This window comes from Panulirus ornatus, chromosome 6, assembly GCF_036320965.1.
Source record: "Panulirus ornatus isolate Po-2019 chromosome 6, ASM3632096v1, whole genome shotgun sequence".
Lineage (NCBI taxonomy): Eukaryota > Metazoa > Arthropoda > Malacostraca > Decapoda > Palinuridae > Panulirus > Panulirus ornatus.
In genome coordinates, this window is record NC_092229.1 from 6,120,034 (window position 1) to 6,136,582 (window position 16,549).

At 45.4% G+C, this 16,549-nt stretch overlaps 1 protein-coding gene across 1 annotated transcript in view; it reads right to left on the bottom strand.

The window, feature by feature from the left end:
• Positions 1–16,549, bottom strand: part of LOC139749264 (cell adhesion molecule Dscam2-like) — a 468,747-nt gene that overhangs the window by 38,352 nt on the left and 413,846 nt on the right. The window contains 6 exon segments of the mRNA XM_071663001.1: positions 89–198; positions 627–800; positions 1,017–1,145; positions 3,172–3,315; positions 4,357–4,606; positions 16,297–16,478. Coding sequence (XP_071519102.1) covers positions 89–198; positions 627–800; positions 1,017–1,145; positions 3,172–3,315; positions 4,357–4,606; positions 16,297–16,478 — 989 coding nt within the window.

The window sequence follows — 16,549 nt, forward strand, 5'->3', positions numbered from 1 at the left end:
AGCCACACAGCACAACAAGGTTACACGAAATTTCAGTTACAAAAAAAAAAAAAAAGATATGATGATACAGTACGACTCGGGTACGGACCTTATCTGTGCGGGTCTGGTAAATCGGGTACATGGGGATGTGATTTGGATCTGGGGTCGTCGGATCGGGTAGCTGGAAAGTAGCGTACGGGTAGATGTCCTCAGCGTTCTCTGTTGAGAGAGGGAGGCAGTGGCAACATCTTAGTCAGGAGCAACGTGGACGGAGCGTCGAAGCTTTGGCTTAAGAGTAAAAACACTAACCAGAGCCAGTAATCTATATGAGCACCTTCCTGACGGAGCTACTGACGCAGATGGTAAAACGGACGACACTTATATAGTAAAGGTGTGGTGGTGGTTGGGGATTAGACAGTGAACGTCAGTCATGTTGGACGATTGGGAGAACCAAGCAAGAGAGAGAGAGAGAGAGAAAGAAAGAGAGAGGAGGAGAGAAAGAGAGATAGAGATAGTAACCAAAAACCAATTGACATGAGAGTGCCACTTAAGAGAAAGGAACTGTATAATGACAAGACGGACCAACGACAGTGGCAGACGAGGCCTGGTGTGGTGGGATGGAGGGTGGGGTGTTGGGTTCAACCTACCGGGTATCAGGTCGCTCTGCTGGTCTCTGGGAGCCGCCTTCCTGATGGTAGCGTAGTATTGCTCCCGCTGCGCCAGGTTGTGCTTGTTGTCTCGGGCGGCCGTGTTGGCGCTCCGCTCTGGCTCCTCGCCCCCTCCGTTCCCGTCTCCGTCACGGCTCCCTGACGGGGAGGTTTCTGCAGAGGGAGGAATGCCGTGTTAAAAGATACTGCTCGATCTTAGACTACAGGAAAGTACGTCTAGACTTCGAGCGGTAAGACGATCGAAAATATACCAAGACATGATGCAATAAATGTCACAATACTATGATGATAAATGGTCTAAATGATAGTTATATTAATGAGTAACTTCAGTGGTCGGAATGATAGGTCTGGAAGTGGGGGGCAACTTACTTCTTCTGACGCAGTAGCAGACGAGGGCGAGAGAGGAGGCCAGGGCGACGACGGAGGAGAGGAGAGGTAGCAGGACCCTGACGGACAGCCACTGAGGAGAAGCCTTACTTGTCCACATAGGCGGCAACTCTGTATACACACACACACACACACACACACACACACACACACACACACACACACACACAGACAAAAAAGAAAAAGGTTATTAACAACACCATAACATGATGGGGCAGGCTTTATCACCCACTGGCCTTAAACTACACCAACCTATCACGACATCATAACTTTCTACAACACGTACATACATAGCGGTTTACACAAACTAACATCGAAGACTCTAAATATAACGACAGGGTCCAAGTAATGGCCACAGCATAAGGAAGTGACTGAGTTATAATCATGCCATTAACACCAATCCTAGACATCAGTTATGAGGGTTTTCATGTAGCGCATTTCCTACGATGGGACAGAGTTGACACTAACTCACTCCTCGTACTGGATCACTGAAGGTGCTCTCTTCGTGCCCAGTTGGAAGGAGAGACGAAATCACAGGCATCAGAGATTCACGTGACGAGGGTGGCAGCCAATCCAGTATACTGTGATAAAACTTCCAGAGCAGTTTACTATAGTGTGACCGGGATCTTCTGTCAGGTATGAATGATATCAATCCTCACTCGTCTGCGAAATGCCTCCACAAAGAAGATGTGGACAAGGAATCTCTCCATATTCTTTTGAGCAGAAGCTGCCACCATCTGGCTAGTCTGGTCAAAACACAGTGGAGAGCAAATGAAGCATATAATGAGTCAGGCTGTGCTCAAAATTAGTGGTAGTGGCTCATATAAGTCTGGGAAGTGGTTCCTGACAATCACAGGACCTGGGCCAGCAGTGGTTGGTTTTATATCATCCGCCAGTCGGCCACATTGTGCCATAATGTACAACAACACAACAGGTGTGGCACACATTCTCTCAGTACATAAGTCTGAAGGAGATTAAGCTATGTATGTAAATCCGAGAAAAGGCAGCTGTCAGAGAAAACGCCTGTGTATGAGGAGAAATACTTTTGACACTAATTCACACACACACACACACACACACACACACAGTATATATAAGGTTAAGATACGGGGCAACACAAGTGTAAAACTAAACTTTGTCCCTCCAACACACAAATAGTAATCACACACTATATATATATATATATATATATATATATATATATATATATATATATATATATATATATATATATATATATATATATATATATTTATATAAGGAATGCCTAAAATTCAAACTTGTGGTAAGCTGAATGTCGGTGAGATGAAATGGAAATATGGATGAAAAAAAGAATAACAGGATTCCAGGGAAAACAAAAACTCGTGACTGGTGGAAGTAAAACAATAAATTCAATCTGGCAACCTAACAATATGAAGTAGAAAACGTAAAGCCAGACTATTCCTAACATATATATATATATATATATATATATATATATATATATATATATATATATATATATATATATATATATATATATATATATATATATATATATATATGCTCTGCTTTTCTAATTCAGAAGTGACTGTGATGGAGTTACACAGCAATGATAGTGTATTACGAGGATGTGCTATACCACTACTGTTAACGTACAATAACGTATCGTGTATTCCGCTGTGGTCAAGTGGGTCATGAAGATGTTAGCTTGATAAAGAGGGAGAGAGAAAAAACATCAGCGTAAGTGATTAAATGACTTAAAACTCTTTGAGTGGCTGGAGAGAGAGAGAGAGAGAGAGAGAGAGAGAGAGAGAGAGAGAGAGAGAGAGAGAGAGAGAGAGAGAGAGAGAGAGAGAGAGAGACTGTTTGTTGTCAGAAGGTCTAGAGACTGTCAGACTGTCAACTGATGGGAGGGACTGTCTTAACGTCAGTATGAGGGAGAGACTGTCCAACTGTTAGTAGGAAAGAGAGACTGTCCACTCCCAGTAGGTGGAGAGACAGTACCAATGTTAGGAGATGGAATCACTGTCCCACTACCTTTAAGTGGATAAACTTAGATCTTCCACTGTCAGTGGGTGGATGAATCAATTACTTACCGTCAGTAGGTGGACAGACCACCTCCCCTAAGTCAACGGGTGGATGAGGAGGGACTTACCTCCTGCAGCAGTGAGTGTGGTGAAGGTGTAGGTGTGGGTAGTGGAGCCAGCGCTGGCCACGGCCGTCACCCTCAGGGAGTAAGGCGTGGAGGGAACCAGACCCCCGACCTCCACCCTCTTGGCCTGTGGGTCTCCACTTGACACTGGTGCCACCATCGAAAATCGGAGGAGGAGGAGGAGGAGAGGCGGAAGAAAACGGGAAGGAATATTTCGTTGAAAAACAACACGTTCGGTTTAAGGGCCCATAAAAGGGGGGAAAAAAATATACATATAGAAATACGGAAGAGGAAAAAGACGTACAGGCAGGTAAGGCCAACCGTCTGGAGTTATCGGAAAATGATTCAGAACTGGAAACTGGAATTCTCTGTGAGTGATTCCAGGTCACTTTGTATTGACGAGGCAATCGTACGACTGAGGTTTATGAACGTCTTCCTTCTTTAAATCTTAAGTCTGGGAGAAAATACATTACCAAGCTCCATTCCTACTTCTTTGTGTGTGTGTATATATATATATATATATATATATATATATATATATATATATATATATATATATATATATATATATATATATACACACACACACATATATATATATATATATATATATATATATATATATATATATATATATATATATATATATATATATATATATATATATATGCATCTGGCGCTAACCTCGCGCAAGCCATGAGAAAGATCTATATTTATCTTGGCTTAATCCATTATCTCTGGAGTGCAGTGATGGCACAAGGTCATTTAGGAGCCCAGATAAATGCAATACACAAACTAGGATCCAAATAAACTCTTTATGATTAATGAAGATCATTGATAATTATGGATTAAGTCAAACCCAAAATGCATGGAGAGTGGTTCACAGGAAATTCAATTCAGCAAAACATATATCAAGTTTTATTTTTCCCCCCACCTATACATGCCCTCCATTTCCCGCGTGAGCGAGGTAGCGTCAAGCCGACATTCAGTACAGCAAATATATCATATATTCATTTTCTCCCCCATATATGCTCGCCACTTCCCGCGTGAGCGAGGTAGCGTCATGCCCAGGTGTCAGAGCCTTAAAGGGAGGAGAGTAAAAAAAATAATCCTCACTTGGCTCCGAGTGTCATTTGTGTGTCCACCCCTCACATCAGCAGGTCACATGCGACCCCTTGGTTCCCTTACCTTGTACCCAGTGAGGCTCGTCCCGCTGGCGGTACTCCAGGACCATGTGTGTGATGGGGCAGCCCCGCGCCACCCACGCCCGGGGGAAGACCGTCACGCTGGAGGAGTTGGGCGTCAGGAACTGCAGCGAGGGCGGGGGCTGAGGGGCGCCGCCCAGGGTCCTCACCACGGCGGTGGTGCTGGCGGGGCTCGACCCCACGCTGTTGTGTGCCACCACGTACACGTGGTACCGCGACCCGCACTCCAGCTCCTGCGAGACATATACATCATATACATACACACACACACACACAGACACACACACACCTTAAGGTTTATATATATATATATAAACCTTAAGGTGTAACCTATATGTACATTAACATTTTTCTAAGTATATAGAATAAATAAGTGTTCTAACCTACACGTATATAAACATTTTCTACGTATATAAAAAAATTCCTTGGCAAAGATCCTGGAAGAATCATTCCGTCATCAATTATTGTATACAAGTCTTTACGCTAATAGTCTCATACTTGAAAAAAAAAAAAAATTTCCTATATTTTTTTACTCCTTCACAATCGCTACAAGTTAATGGGCGAGCCGCGCCTGTGCTCAACCATCTCAGCTCGTGAGGGTTTTGTGTGTGAGGAGGGGTGTTTTTGTCCTCTTCCCTCCGCCCGTCTCCATCCGCAGGGAACCAGACGAGCCGAGCCGCTGCCGCCGCTGCTGCCCTTGTAAGATGTAGGTCACCGCATTAATATCAGAGACACTGAGGCGGAATGAAATTCAACAGGTTCGCGAAATCACGTCGTCCTTCACGAAGTGGTGGCCCACAGCAGCTGTGGCGAGACTTCGTAACGACTCGGGTAGTTTGCATACACACACACACACACACACACACACACACACACACACACATACACAGTCTACACTCCCCTAGTCAACACACACCTGAAACTCCATCCTTCCTACTCAACACACACCCAGCCCCATCCCCGTCCTCCCTACTTAACACACACCTGGCTCTCCATCCTCCCTACTCACACACACCTGGCTCTCCGTCCTCCCTACTCAGCACACACCTGGCTCTCCATCCTCCCTACTCACACACACCTGGCTCTCCATCCTCCCTACTCAACACACACCTGGCTCTCCATCCTCCCTACTCAACACACACCTGGCTTCACCTCCGTCTTCCCTACTCACACATATCTGGCTCTGCAGTGACCCACAATGCGAGGGAAAACGAATGCCAATCCACATAGAGTAAAGCTCTTAGAACTCTGACTTTCACAGCCGTGGATGTTATGATCTTTAACACGAAGGCCACACAGTCAGTACTCGCTCTTTCACAACGCCGTGGTCGGCCCTCATTTGGAACGCGCTGTTCATTTCTGCTCACCGAACTTGATCAAAAGACTAGGGAGCGGGACCAGAGAACTTCAGAGAAAACCAGCAAAATATTTGCAACAACACGTCGTGTGGGGGAAAAAAATGAAAGAATATCCTTCACTTCAGATGAAGATTCAGTGATCGTGAATGACGATATGAAGGAAGGGGAATGAAACAGAGACGTTTATAGATAGGGAATGATGGAATGAATCGCCATCGCGTACAAAGACCAACAACACCTCAAAGATAAGGGTAGAGATATATACTTCACTGATATCTGTTATCATCAAATAACCCTGTATAAGGGAAGACAACAGGTATTTGAATATTCATTATTGTTTCGACATATAAAAATCAACCCTTTCTTTTTTTTTTCATTTCCCCGTTTCAGAGTGGTTCGCCTCTTCCATGAAGAACTCTTTTCTATGAAGTCCTCCTTTTTCCCCCTCCCGTTCACACTTCCCTATAAAATTCCCAGGGCGGTATATTTTCTCGGCACTACATGGTGTTTCTTCTCGGCTATTTTCCCTGCCGGATATTCACGCCGGAGGGGATGGTAGAGGCGAGTGGGTGGAGGGAAGCCCTGAGCTTTACCATCTTACCAACACGTGTCTCTTCCTCTTCTCTCTCCAACAGACGAGCCTCAGTCGTTAACATCCCAACCCACGCGGTGTTACGCCCCTCTTGCCAGCAGGCAGACAACAACTTACCAATACCAAACTGCAATTATTCTCAATACTAAATGTTCACCATGACTGGTAGACATCGTCTCCTTCTGCACAGTAGAGCCAAGAAAAAGAAAAAGAAAAAAAGATCTTCCTTGTGAATAAAACACTCTTCCTTCGTCTTCTTCTTCTTCTTCTTCTTCTTCTTCTTCTTTTCTTCTTCCTCTTCTTCTTCTTCTTCTACTTCTTCTTCTTCTCCTTCTTCTCCTTCCTCTTCGTCTTCATTACACAGACGTGACGAAGATGGTTGGTTGTCTGGGCTCCTGGCCTATAAACAGCCAGGATCATTGTGGACCGTGCATGACGAAGACCATATTTCAGGCCAATGTTTGCTGCCCTACCGCTCGAACACACCTCCGCCACAATACACATTTCACACAGCCGAAAAAAAAAACCCACCTAATTTTCCCTTGAGTTCACAGATGTAACCAGATCACAATAAAGGAAGGAAAACCCATCTTTATTTCTTCTCTTATTCTCCCATTTTTTTGCTCCTCCTTTGCTCTCCTTCCCCCACCACCCTTTTTTTTTTATCAGTTCTTCTCTCCCCTCTGGGCCTCCCTGATCTGTTTTTCCCGTCTCTCTCTAATTCCTCTTATCTCTCCCCTCCTCTTACCACATCTCCCTCACCCCTCCTTTTTCTTCACCGTTCTGTTGCCTCAAGCCGCCTACATGGATCTACGCATATATATATATATATATATATATATATATATATATATATATATATATATATATATATATATATATATATATAAAAGGGAGTATTTTTCCCGTTTTCTTTCCTCCTGTTGACCAGTCCCGCCTACATCACTCAGCACACCATCACTTTCCATTCCTTACTGCACATCCGCCACTCTACCTGTAGAAGCCATGCATCAATTCCCTTGATATATATTAGCTTATCCTGCAGTAGCCTCGTTATCTGTTCCCTCTGACGACTGATATTCAAATGGAATCCTTTCAGTATATAATTCTAAACCACTGAGGCATCTGCTCTTCCCAAGGGGATTTTATTTATCTTTAACTCTACGATGGACTTGTTGATTTGTGGGGTTAAATACAAAGAATGACTGAATGAGGACACCGTTATTTTTGTAGATCACTCGAGTAACAACAGGTGTTGTAAATGAAGGGTAAAAAGAAGAAGATGGTAAGGAACTACGACAAATATGAGGAATGAGGAAGGAGAAGGCTGAGATCAAGGAAAAAGCTTACTTGAAACAAGGGAGTGGTGGTTGAGGGAGTGGTTGAGGGAGTGGTAGTTGAGGGAGTGGTGGTTGAGGGAGGGGCAGCATGAGGGGGAGGGGAAAAAAATAAGTGACATGTGTTGGGACTGAAAGGAAGGTGGGCATAACAGGATTGGATTTCCTCGGCACGCACGAAGAGGATAGTGGAGGGTCTGATCCTCTGACACGTGGGATTGGAAGGTGTCACCGAGAGACTGGATACTACTGAGAAGTGAATAGCTTTACATTGTGGGTTTTCTCAGGCATGTATCCAGCAGGGTGGGAGAGGGGGAGCAATCCACCTGGTTGAGGGGGTCGGGGTGGACAAGGCCTCTGTTGTAAAGTGTTAAGTAGATGTCCTGCAGTGAAGTGTGATCGGACCTGATCTCCCTCAAAGAAACACATCCTTAGAATAAAACACTCAGTATTACTTAAACCCTTTCTGTTCCACTTGTAGAACCGCACACTCGGTATTACTTAAACCATCTCAGTTCCACTTATAAAACCACACACTCGGTATTACTTAAGCCTTCTAAGTGCCACTTATAAAACCATAAAGTAGAACCGTTCCTTAGCCTATAATACAGAGTGACGTCTCTTGCCCTTAGGGCTGCATTAAGCCGCGTCTTGGGAAATCACTAGGCCCCTCGAGCGCCCCCCCCCCCCAACCCTCCGCATATAATGTAAACACGTCAAGACATCAGGTCGCCCTCATTACCCTGCCAGACGAATCACGAACGAGGCCATTCCCGCTTTCTGAGCCCTGAACGGCCTCGTCCACTAACAGGAGTGATGGAGCAGGTCATAATCGTGGCTGGGGTGAGGTGAGGGGGTGATCACCCACACTGGCATCCACCTCCCTCATTCGTCGATGGTTTGCCCGCGCTATATATCCCCCCCCCCCCCCTCAGTGGCGACAGGGCGGCGCGACCCGACCCACCCCACCAGAGAGAACCGTGAGGGATGAATTGCGATGCCGCTACGTGCCGATGAACGATAGTGAGAGATAGGGAGATAGATAGAAAGAGACATAGATAGAAAGAGAGATAGATAGACAGTAGATAGATAGATAGATAGATAGACAACAGATAGCTAGATAGATAGATAGACAGACAGACAGAAAGATAGACAGATAGATAGGTAGATAGATAGGTACACAGAGAGACAGAAAGATAGGTACACACCTAGAGAGAGAGAGAGAGAGAGAGAGAGAGAGAGAGAGAGAGAGAGAGAGAGAGAGAGAGAGAGAGAGAGAGAGAGAGGCAGGAAAAAAAAACCCACACTGTGTATATCTTTTCAGGCAGATTAATGAGCTAATTCATATTCATAGTCTGAAAATGGCACTGCACGCTGAATAACGTCGTGGGGATATATATATATATATATATATACATTTCCCTCCCCCCCCCCCCATAATAACTGTACCGGCCATTAAATTTTTAAACGCGTTCAAATGCAGGTCCGGGAGTCGATCAGTCAGTTCAAATATTCCCTCTCCGGGGAAAAAAAAAGAAGAAAATATCAAGATTTTCATATCCAAAGATATCTTAAGTCAATGGTCTACATCTCATTAAGATCTACCACTACTGCACACACACACACACACACACACACACACACACACACACACACACATATATATATGTTATTAGGTACAGTAGGGGTGAGGGTCAAGTCAATTGGGAGGTGAGTTTGAATGGAGAAAAACTGGAGGAAGTGAAGTGTTTTAGATATCTGGGAGTGGATCTGTCAGCGGATGGAACCATGGAAGCGGAAGTGGATCATAGGGTGGGGGAGGGGGCGAAAATTTTGGGAGCCTTGAAAAATGTGTGGAAGTCGAGAACATTATCTCGGAAAGCAAAAATGGGTATGTTTGAAGGAATAGTGGTTCCAACAATGTTGTATGGTTGCGAGGCGTGGGCTATGGATAAAGATGTGCGCAGGAGGATGGATGTGCTGGAAATGAGATGTTTGAGGACAATGTGTGGTGTGAGGTGGTTTGATCGAGTAAGTAACGTAAGGGTAAGAGAGATGTGTGGAAATAAAAAGAGCGTGGTTGAGAGAGCAGAAGAGGGTGTTTTGAAATGGTTTGGGCACATGGAGAGAATGAGTGAGGAAAGATTGACCAAGAGGATATATGTGTCGGAGGTGGAGGGAACGAGGAGAAGAGGGAGACCAAATTGGAGGTGGAAAGATGGAGTGAAAAAGATTTTGTGTGATCGGGGCCTGAACATGCAGGAGGGTGAAAGGAGGGCAAGGAATAGAGTGAATTGGAGCGATGTGGTATACAGGGGTTGACGTGCTGTCAGTGGATTGAATCAAGGCATGTGAAGCGTCTGGGGTAAACCATGGAAGGCTGTGTAGGTATGTATATTTGCGTGTGTGGACGTATGTACATGTGTATGGGGGGGGGGGTTGGGCCATTTCTTTCGTCTGTTTCCTTGCGCTACCTCGCAAACGCGGGAGACAGCGACAAAGTATGAAAAAAAAAAAAAAAAAAAAAAAATATATATATATATATATATATATATATATATATATATATATATATATATATATATATATATATATATATATATGTATATATATATATATCACCGACCTTGGAACCTCTACATACCCTAACTCCTCCTGCTTTTACTATTGTCATCAACATCCAAACTCATCATTCAACTGTCGCCGTGAAAATGCCTCTAAACATCAGAGAGGAACAAGAGCTGATATCTATTTTGGTCTAAAGATGCGACGAGGTTTGCCCACTGTACCGTCTGGCCAGCGTTTGTAAATTTTTGTAAGGTGAGAAAGAACATGTAGCTGATGATACACTCTCCCACAAGAGGTTGTGCGTCGCCATGAGAGAGAGAGAGAGAGAGAGAGAGAGAGAGAGAGAGAGAGAGAGAGAGAGAGAGAGAGAGAGAGAGAGAGAGAGAGAGAGAGAGAGAGAGAGAGAGATTGTGATCGTCGTGCTCAAGGATCGTACCGCCGTGCTCAAAGATCGTACCGTCCTGCTCAAGGATCGTACCGTCCTGCTCAAGGATCGTACCGTCGTGCTCAAAGATCGTACCGTCCTGCTCAAGGATCGTACCGTCCTGCTCAAGGATCGTACCGCCGCGCTCAAGGATCGTACCGTCGTGCTCAAGGATCGTACCGTCGTCCTCAAAGATCGTACCGTCGTCCTCAAAGATCGTGCTGCTGTGTTCAAGGAGGAGGGAGCTAACCCGGCCTAACTCAACACCATGCATCCAAATTCACTTTCTATTCAAACGCCTCACAGCGTCCCCAGCTTCCAGATGAAGAAGTCGGAGAATCTTTGATCAGAAAAATCAAAAAAGCCTTTCATGACCACTTCATCCCAGCAGGGGAGGTCGTGCTGGGTGCTATTAAACCACCTGGGGCTTAGTTTGTGGAATTTTGAGATGTTTTCCCTAAAAAGTTCATCACACTGGGGGGGTGTACATAAGGTATACCTGGTCACAAAGGGACAAAAAATAAAAAAAAAAAAAAAATTACATAGCTCGTCAATGAACCTGTGTTGCGTATCTTGAGAGAGAGAGAGAGAGAGAGAGAGAGAGAGAGAGAGAGAGAGAGAGAGAGAGAGAGAGAGAGAGAGAGAGAGAGAGCATGGAACACACAATCTTTTTTCTTTTATTTCATGCAAATTAATGAGAATGCAGGAAGTGGCGATGAATAGTCGGCTTTTGGCTTTCCTCCTTTTCTTATACTTCTGAAGAATTTTTTTTTTTTTTTGATGTTTGATCTGCTGGCACGCGAGGAAAGGACCGCGCCTGATCCCAATTCATGTCTTACGTCTCGCATGTACCTTCGTCGCTCATTCGGTTCGTGTACCAGTGTCCACTGTCGAGGTTCGTTATCCACGGCTGCGAGCGATGGTTCATGAGAGAAAAAAAAAAAGAAGTAAGGGGAAAAAACAAAATCGGAAAATATGACATTTTGAAATCGAAGGTTTGCCTTCACCTGGCGGAGGGAGTGGAGGCCATGCAGCCGACCCTCTGGCGGAGGGAGTGGAGGCCATGCAGCCGACCCTCTGGCGGAGGGAGTGGAGGCCATGCAGCCGACCCTCTTCCAAGCTGACGCGCTAAAACATGTCGATCATCTGCTGTCCTCATCTACTCTACTTTTGAAACCCATTAAGGAAAAAGTGAATTTGGTGTATAATTCTATTTACCGACGGAGAAATTCTGATATCAATGCGGCGTATTTTGTGTTCTAGTTATCCCAAGAGACCGTAATGGCGCAAGACGTATGGAAATATCTGAGAGGGTTCAGCCAACACAGGTCCAATTTTGGTGGTTGGCGACCACGTAATGCGCATCTCTCATTCGCCGTCTTGGAGACTCGTTTACTGCTATTCAGCATTCACCTTGCCCGGCCCAGCGGGTCTTACCTCACTACCAACCATCCCTAGTGTGCCTCCTACTCCCTGACTGCTGTATGTCTCTTGCTACACAACCTCCGTCCTAGATAAACCTTCTATTACACTCCCACTCCACTTCCTCAACGCCTCCTCTCTCCCTCCTGCCTTACAACCCCTCACCCTCGCGTCTCTTATCCGACATCCCACACGAAACTTCCTGCCCCACGTTCTGGACCACGTCTCTCACAACACATCCGCCTCTCTCCCATCTCGTCCTGCCACGAATTACGCCATTCGTCTTATTTTCCGCCACTCTACCAGGTGCCTGCCGCCCTCCCTCCCACTCGACAAGTTAATCCCGAATACACTTTACCCTCATGTTTAACAATATTTACTCTCCATCGCCATCCCTGCCACTACCGCACACCAGCACCACCACCAAACCCCCACGGGTCGTCGCCTCCCAACATTTCTGAAATGTACGAAAAACATTTTATCATTAACTCAACAGACGTCGCTTACTGCCTTACTCTGTACGAGGGTTATGTTGCCAGCACTGAGATTAAACTCACGTTATGTCTGGGTCATGATAACATGGTTGAGGGCAGAACATTATGCCTGGAGTCTGTGATTCCATATCTCATATCGTGAGCTAAAAGTCTTGTCTAAATGTCCCGAATTTCTTTTTTTTTTTTTTCCATTACGGTTGGCGTGATTATTCTTCCAGTCAAGTGTTATGCACCAGATGTAGACACAACCACAAGTGGCTTACTCTCTCCTCCCCACCTTATACCACGACCTCACCAACAAATTTCAACAGCTCCCTTACGATGCCAAAATCTCCAAGACCTCTCTACTCTTTCGGTTTGGTCCCTGCCGCTCTCTCTACCTCCGAAGTGGGATGTAGCAGACTGAATCATCGTTGGGTCGACAGAAGCGACCAGGGGGGAAAAAAAAATCAGCCAAATGAAATTACTTAAAGTACTCAATCCATAAAGACCAGCGCTCAGCCAAGCTTGAAATGAGACGTCCATTACTGGCAGAGATAGAGCGAGAGCGAATTGCCAACGTACATCAGACCTGCTTCGAAACCTTTTCGAGTGGTCGGAATCATTCGTACTATAATCTTCTTTTTCTTCATATTTTTTTATATACTTTTTTTTTTTTTCAAATATGTAGCTTGCTCTTAATAGGCAGAGGGATTCCCTGTGCTGCTATCGTGCCTTACCAACCACTCTTACTATTCAGATCTCGTGAAAAAAAAAAATATATATTGAATTGTTCTCCCAAGACAATGTTTCGACTCGATGGTTCATTGGTTTAATGTGTCCAAGGCTTCGAGAGAGTCTTCAGCAGAGGAGGTGTGAGGCCGCCACTGACTGACTACAATATGCTGGACCCTTCACGTGCCAAACCAGTATACCACCATATCTATACAGTATACCACCGTACTTAACAAACACACCGTCATATCTAGCCAGCATACCATCATTCTTGGCCTTAGCTTTACACACATAATGAACCAGACTACCAATATACCAAGCCAGCATATACCATTAAGTATAGTCACCAAACCAGTATACTACCATATCTAACACAGCGTATAGTCATACTTATTTTGTATATCATAACAACCATTCCCAGCTATACTACTGCTAGCATACCTCACACAGCATACTCGGACCCCGCATTCTGTTGGTGACCCTGGGAGGGGGTCAGGATCGATAAGGTCACAGTGACCTGAGGTTAAGGTCAGGGTAGCCTGGATGGACACTGCAGCCACACAGACCACAGTATCACGAACCATCCAGCTTGCCCCACGACTGAACACACTTCCTCTGTTGTTCCTGGCGTCATACCTCCATGTAATGATGATGTGTTGAAATTCAGGCGATGTGCGTTGGTTTCTCTCTCTCTCTCTCTCTCTCTCTCTCTCTCTCTCTCTCTCTCTCTCTCTCTCTCATAAAACTGATAGACTTTTGCTTTATATATATATATATATATATATATATATATATATATATATATATATATATATATATATATATACCCGGCCGATGCCTTTGATCCTGATGCACCTTGATCATACTCTGAGGCTGATAGGTCGCTTCTTTTGAACGAATGCTTTGAACTAAGTGTATAATCTATAAAGGTCCTGGAAAGCGACCTTTAAAGCCCTCTAAAATACCTTCAATCTACACATACGATAGCATAAAACAGCGTGGGTGTAGTGCAGCATAAAACAGCGTGGGTGTAGTGCTCCAATGAAGGTGTGGGTGTAGTGTAGTGCTACCATGAAGGTGTGGCTGTAGGGCATCCATGAAGAAGTGGGTGTAGTGCTACCATGAAGATGTGGGTGTAGTGCTACCATGAAGGCTTTTGGCTCTGGTTCTGCCATGAGAATGTAATCAGCAGAGAACCACAAATGAGGAGTGTCACGTCGTATGATAAATCCTTCGTCTGCGTCCAGATGAGGACTGTCAACGGGTGCCGATATAACGTTATCAGTGATGACGACAACAAATACAGCCAACTGACGTACCATAAAAAAATGTCCCAGGAACACCGCCGGATCAGGCGACCCTACACTGTGACGGGCAACTGGGGCGGAAGAACAAAAGATCAGAGATTGAAGGGGATTTGAAACGAATGTTCTGAAAGTCTATTAGCTCTCTTTTTTTTCTCTCTCTCTCGACGTATGTAAACAAAAGAAACAGCCTGCGACCTTTCCCGACACATCTGACACCCCTACGCTTCACAGGAGCTCCGGGAGATGAACTACCCACCAGCAGGTCCTACTGAAGAGGAGGCACCTCAGCGCGCGACAAATATCCTATCTCTCACCTCGTCCACTCCTGCTGCCGCCCCTTCTGGGGGCTAGGCACCTCGAGGTCCACCACGCATCAGACCCAATAGTAATCACGGAGGTAAATGTAACAGCCGCCATCAACCATTAAGATCGCGAGCCGCGGTGCAAGAAGACACAACCGCAAGAAGCCATGCACCAGCTCTTGGAGAGGGACTTGGGGGTGAAGGCTCTCGCCCGTTGAGAAATCGCCTCTTGACTGGGCTCGCCTTAGGGAAATAAGTGGATGGATGCCCCTTCCCTATAGTGTTGTCCCGGGTCACCCTTAAGTTTACAGCCCGTGCCGTCAGCCCTACCTCTCAGGGATAAGATGAAGCCATCAGGGACAGACCCTGAGGTGTTACTTACGTCCCTCTGCTTCACGAGACAGATTCCGTCAATGTTAGGGACAGGACGAATCTAGAGACAGCACACAGTGCTCAGTAAACCCATTACGCTAATCGAATACCTGACCAGCACAGCGTGCTTTTACCGGGGAGAGATGAGGCATTACTTCGATGTATAAATATTCCTTTATCTAATCCGGAAGGTCACACTTGGAATCGTACACACGACATGTTGCCAGTCTTTCTTGGTAATCTATATTCTAATTACTCAGGTTTCGGTGCAGATGGATTATATGTTTCCGTCTACGACTGACGTTGAAAATCCTCTTCATGTATATATCAAACACACTGTCTACTGGTTCTGAGCAAATCCTGTACGAATATGTAATATTTGCGTTCTGTTAGTATGATTTGCCAAATTCATGTCGACAGCTAAGTCAGTGTCTCTTAAGCACGTCATAAACTAAACAAAATGTACCACAAAATACTGATGGTTCAGTCCTGATATATGCCCACTTCAATATCTCATTTGCAATCTTCCTTCTGGTATGAGAACGGCAAATTTTGACAAGAATATCCAATGTATTATTGCGAATTCTGAAAAAATATTATGTTGAATATCTGAAAAAAGACGCCGCTCCACAGACCAGTCGAAGATTCAGGCTAAGCATAAGAGCTAAGCCACAACATGAACTGGAAAAATCAACACGACTGTAGTCTACTAGGTATCAAATGGACACTCACCAGGTGTGGGAAGTGGGGGAATCACAAGACGAAAGATTGCATGAACTGGGTTAAGGAGAATACGTCACAATGGTAGTGTGTGTAGGCCTTACCAAAGGGTGTGGTAGTGGGTGATATCTCAGGGGATAAGCTCTGGTCTGATTGCGACAGTGTCAATATGTTACGACTCTGGGTTACGTCGAGCGAGGTTGTCTGTTATTCCGGGAGCACAGGGTGACGTCAGCAGGCATGGCGTCGAGAGGAAGGGAGGGTGTGTATTGGCGGGGGTACTCGCCAAATGCACGTGAGTAACGGGCTTTACCTCAAGAGTGTGGGCGTGGGCGTGTCGATGGACCTGGATCTGGGTCCAGGCACCATGGTCCTTGCGGTAGTACAGGGTGTACCCGGTGATAGGGGCGCCGCCGGTGTCGCCCTGCTTCCACTGCACCTGAACGCTGCGTTCCGATGACGAGGAGGCCAGCACCAGCGGCGCTGACGGAGGCACTGCCGGAGGGGAGGTAAAGGAAAAGGTCCGTGGTCATGTAGGACTGTAAGATGGTGCTAAGGGATGACAT